At 42.7% G+C, this 4,113-nt stretch overlaps 1 protein-coding gene across 1 annotated transcript; it reads left to right on the forward strand.

Moving 5' to 3' along the window:
• The first annotated feature begins 207 nt into the window (after window positions 1-207).
• On the forward strand, window positions 208-3,809 carry PEX12 (peroxisomal biogenesis factor 12). The gene is made up of 3 exons (XM_004684477.2): window positions 208-964; window positions 1,246-1,802; window positions 2,793-3,809. The coding sequence occupies exons 1-3, from the start codon at window positions 839-841 to the stop codon at window positions 3,190-3,192; spliced, it is 1,083 nt and encodes a 360-aa protein (XP_004684534.1). The 5' UTR covers window positions 208-838; the 3' UTR covers window positions 3,193-3,809.
• Window positions 3,810-4,113: the final 304 nt, after the last annotated feature.

Genomic DNA, 4,113 nt, shown 5'->3' on the forward strand with positions numbered 1-4,113 from the left:
CAACTCCTTGCTAAAATGACCTCTTTGGAGAAAGGCCCAGAGCTGCGGCTTTCCCCCAAGGCCGCGAAAATCACCTAAAAAAGTGAGTGACAAGCTGGTGGAAAATACGTACTACCAAACCAGTCCGCAAGCGCCGCTCTAATTTTCGCGGGGACGGAGGCGGAAGTGGCGGTGGCAGCATAGAGTTTTCTGGTTCCGGTTTCCGGGCCCACGTTCGGGTATAGAGCGCCCGTCCCGTGCAGGTCGTTTCCGAGCCCCCGGCCCGTTCTGTTTCCGGGTGCTTCACGCAGAGAGCCGGGACCTTGTAAATACTTTTGTCATAAAGCGGAGACCGCCCCGCCGGCGTGGCGTGGAGGCGCGCTCGCGCCTACCTTGGGGTCGGCGCGCGTGGACGGGCGTGGCAGGGGTACTGGACAGCAGGAGCTGGTGCTCGCGTCCCGGGCCCACGCTGGCCCCGCCGAGTCCTCGGAGCCGGCGGTCTGCGCCGTCACGACATACCCTGATTCCCAGCCTGCAGGGCTGGCTGCAGCTCCAGGGCGCTCCTTTGCCGAATACTGCCGCCCGTAGACACTCTGCCTGGTGTGGAGCATTGGACAAGTCGCCCCCTCCCCACACATCACTTCCACTCACATCTGCCTTAACTTTGTTCATAGCTTCCTTAATTTGAGACCCCTCCCCTCTGTGTCCGGAAGAGGTCTCTCTTTCTCGGTTCCCGTAAGTTTCGGGTATCCTGCAGAAAAATTGCCTTTAAGATCGAGCAACCATTTGGTATCCCCAAAAAGTTCATGCTCACTAGAGAGTTTGTGGGCAAAGTGAAAGCCAGTGCACACAGGAAACGATGGCTGAGCATGGGGCTCATCTCACAACCGCTTCTGTGGTGGATGACCAGCCATCCATCTTTGAGGTGGTAGCACAGGAGGGTTTAATGACAGCAGTGAGACCTGCTCTTCAGCATGTGGTCAAGGTAAGGTATTTAATTTCTGTAAGGTTTTAGGGCTACCTGGGTAAAAAAAATCAAACCAATAAATTGGTAGTCTGGGTTTTGCAATAACCAATTAGCATCATCTGTTGAGAACTGGCGATATGTGGAGGCCTGTTCTAAATAGCTGGAACTTCAGAGAGGTTAGAGTAAATTCCAAAAGAAGTTTTTAAGACCAAAGTGTAGAATTTGGAGGGGAAAAGGGGTAAATACAAAACAATGGTGTAATGAAATGAGTATCATTCACCAATTTGTTTTTGTTTTAGGTTCTTGCAGAATCAAATCCTGCCCACTATGGCTTCTTTTGGAGATGGTTTGATGAAATCTTCACCCTACTGGATCTTCTGCTTCAACAGCATTACCTGTCTAAAACCAGTGCCTCATTTTCTGAAAACTTTTATGGCCTGAAACGGATTGTAATGGGGGATACACACAGGCTTCAGAGATTGGCCAGTGCTGGTCTCCCAAAGAAACAGTTTTGGAAGTCAATTATATTTCTGGTTCTTCTTCCCTACCTGAAAGTGAAGCTAGAGAAGCTGGTTTCCAGTCTGAGAGAAGAGGATGAATACTCAATCCATCCCCCTTCTGTTTCTCGCTGGAAACAGTTTTATAGAGCTTTCTTGGCAGCCTATCCATTTGTAAACATGGCCTGGGAAGGCTGGTTTCTTGTTCAACAACTTCGATATATCTTAGGAAAGAGTAAGCAACACTCACCATTGCTGAATCTGGCTGGAGTTCAACTAAGTCGACTTACAGTTCAAGATATACAAGCTCTGGCACACCAATCAACTGAATCCAGCATGACACAGCAACCAGCCAAGAGGTAAGGCCTTAATGCTTCCTCCTAATCTTTGATAAATAAGTTGTAAAATCTTACCCTAATTTTATGAAATTCACCACCTTCAGTCCACTGTGAAATATTTAAGAAAAATTCTTGTGTCTAAAACAAGGATTCCCATCCTGATAACCTTCCTTATAAAACTGTCTACATTTTTGCGCACTTGCACATATAAGGCTTTGTGCTAAGAATTTACATAATATACATTATCTTAATTCCCAAAACACCCCAGTGAAATATCTATATTAGCCTAATTTAACAGTTGAATAAACAAAGCCCAAGAGCTAACTAAGCACTTTGCCAGAGCCACACAACTAGGTGACAGACCTCAGATTCAAACTAGATTCTTTTTTTTTTTTTAAAGATTTTATTTATTTATGCATACAAAACTGGGGTGTAGGCCAGAGGTGCAAGAGCCGGGGGTGAGAGGATTCACCAGAAACAGAGTGGGGAGCAGAATAGTACACTGCTGAGGGGAACAGCAGGTGGGGTCAGGAGAGATCTGTTGTTTCATGTGGATCACCTCTGGGGCCGGGGATTGAACTTGCACTGAAATGCTTGCAGCTAGCTTGCAGTGCTGGCTTTTAACCTACTGTGCCACCTGGGAGGGCCAGATCAATACAATTCTAAAGACTTTGCTCTTAATTCTTAACCACAGGTTGGTATTGCTTCTAACTAGTGTTTCTCCTCTAAGGTAAAATACATTTAGTTTAAGTGATATAGAAATCTATTAATCAAAGCTTCACTAATCTTTCTCAAAACACACAAACCCTACTCACTGAAAACAGTATACTCCTATACCCTTAAAATACTGAAATCAGATTTAGAATAAATCCTTATTGCCATCTAGCATTCAGCCCCCAAACAGAATCAGTTTGATTCAGCGTAATTCAATTTAGATGAAGTATAAGAATGGCACTATAATTATTCTAAATAAACTTTCTCCTTTTGCCTCCTGTTCTATTCTCCCAACAGTGTTAATGAGAAGATAAAGGCAGCTCTGAAGAAAGCCTTGGGGGGTGTTGCCTTATCCCTCTCCACTGGCCTTTCTGTGGGAGTGTTCTTCTTGCAGTTCCTTGAATGGTGGTACTCATCTGAAAATCAAGAAACCATCAAATCATTGACTGCCCTGCCTATTCCACCACCACCTGTACACCTAGACTACAATTCTGATTCTCCCCTTTTACCCAAAATGAAGACTGTGTGCCCATTGTGTCGCAAAACCCGGGTGAACGACACTGCTCTTGCTACCTCTGGCTACGTGTTTTGTTACCGTTGTGTGTTTAATTATGTGAGGAGTCACCAAGCTTGTCCCATCACAGGTTATCCAACAGAAGTACAACATCTAATTAAGCTATACTCCCCTGAAAATTGAAAGGGATTAGCATCTCACAACAAAATTACTGCAATATAAGGTCACAGGGCTGATTTTCAGCATGATACATAGCATCATTTCATAACATTTCAGCCTCAATTCATAACTATATGACCTTGAAACAACTATATGGATTTATTTGCAAGGAAATACCTATTGATCCTTACCGTTTGGCCTACTCCTTAGACCTCAGGATTACCAGGGATATGAAGATCAGTGTACAGGAAGTGGATAAAGAGGATAATCAGTATAGAAATATTACCTATTCCTTTCCTTAAAAGAACAAGAGATTTAGAAGCTCTCAGGAAAAAACCCAAGTTAGACCTCACAAATAGAAGGTAAAGGGGATTCAGGCCTTTTCTTTAGAAAGTATCTGCCTATGAGGTAAAGGTTTTTCTTAGTGTGCAAATAATGAAACGTGAATCTGCTGTTTAATGTTTAGAAACACCTCAGAAAAACAATTCCTCCCATATAGTATGACCCATTTTGTTAGCTAACATAAGTTACCAACTTTAAAGATTCTTTTATGAACTATGCATATCGGAAATTGGCTAAAGAAGAATACAGTTTGAGTGTTTATAAAGTAGTGTGAAGATTTCAGTGTGAAAGCAACGCTAGAAAGCAATGAAGACATAAAGTATGATCTAACTATGAATGTGCAAAGAAAAAGTCTTTTAATAAGCTCAATCTGTTTGCTGTTGAAGTTTGCTAGACTGACATGAATTATTCCAGTGACTACTAAAGTTTCTATGAAACGCTTAAGTAAATTTTAAGAATAAATGTTTTGAGCAATGAACTGTTCCATGTGGTAATGTTTATATGGGAACTTAAAGATTACTTGAGGTGTTTACATTTTCTTCATTCAGGCTACCTTTGATTATTTGTGTTAACATTTTGCCCCTTCTTTTTTTTTTTTTTTTT

This window comes from Condylura cristata, unplaced genomic scaffold (genome assembly GCF_000260355.1).
Source record: "Condylura cristata isolate star-nosed mole 26May11 unplaced genomic scaffold, ConCri1.0 scaffold00017, whole genome shotgun sequence".
Classification (NCBI taxonomy): domain Eukaryota; kingdom Metazoa; phylum Chordata; class Mammalia; order Eulipotyphla; family Talpidae; genus Condylura; species Condylura cristata.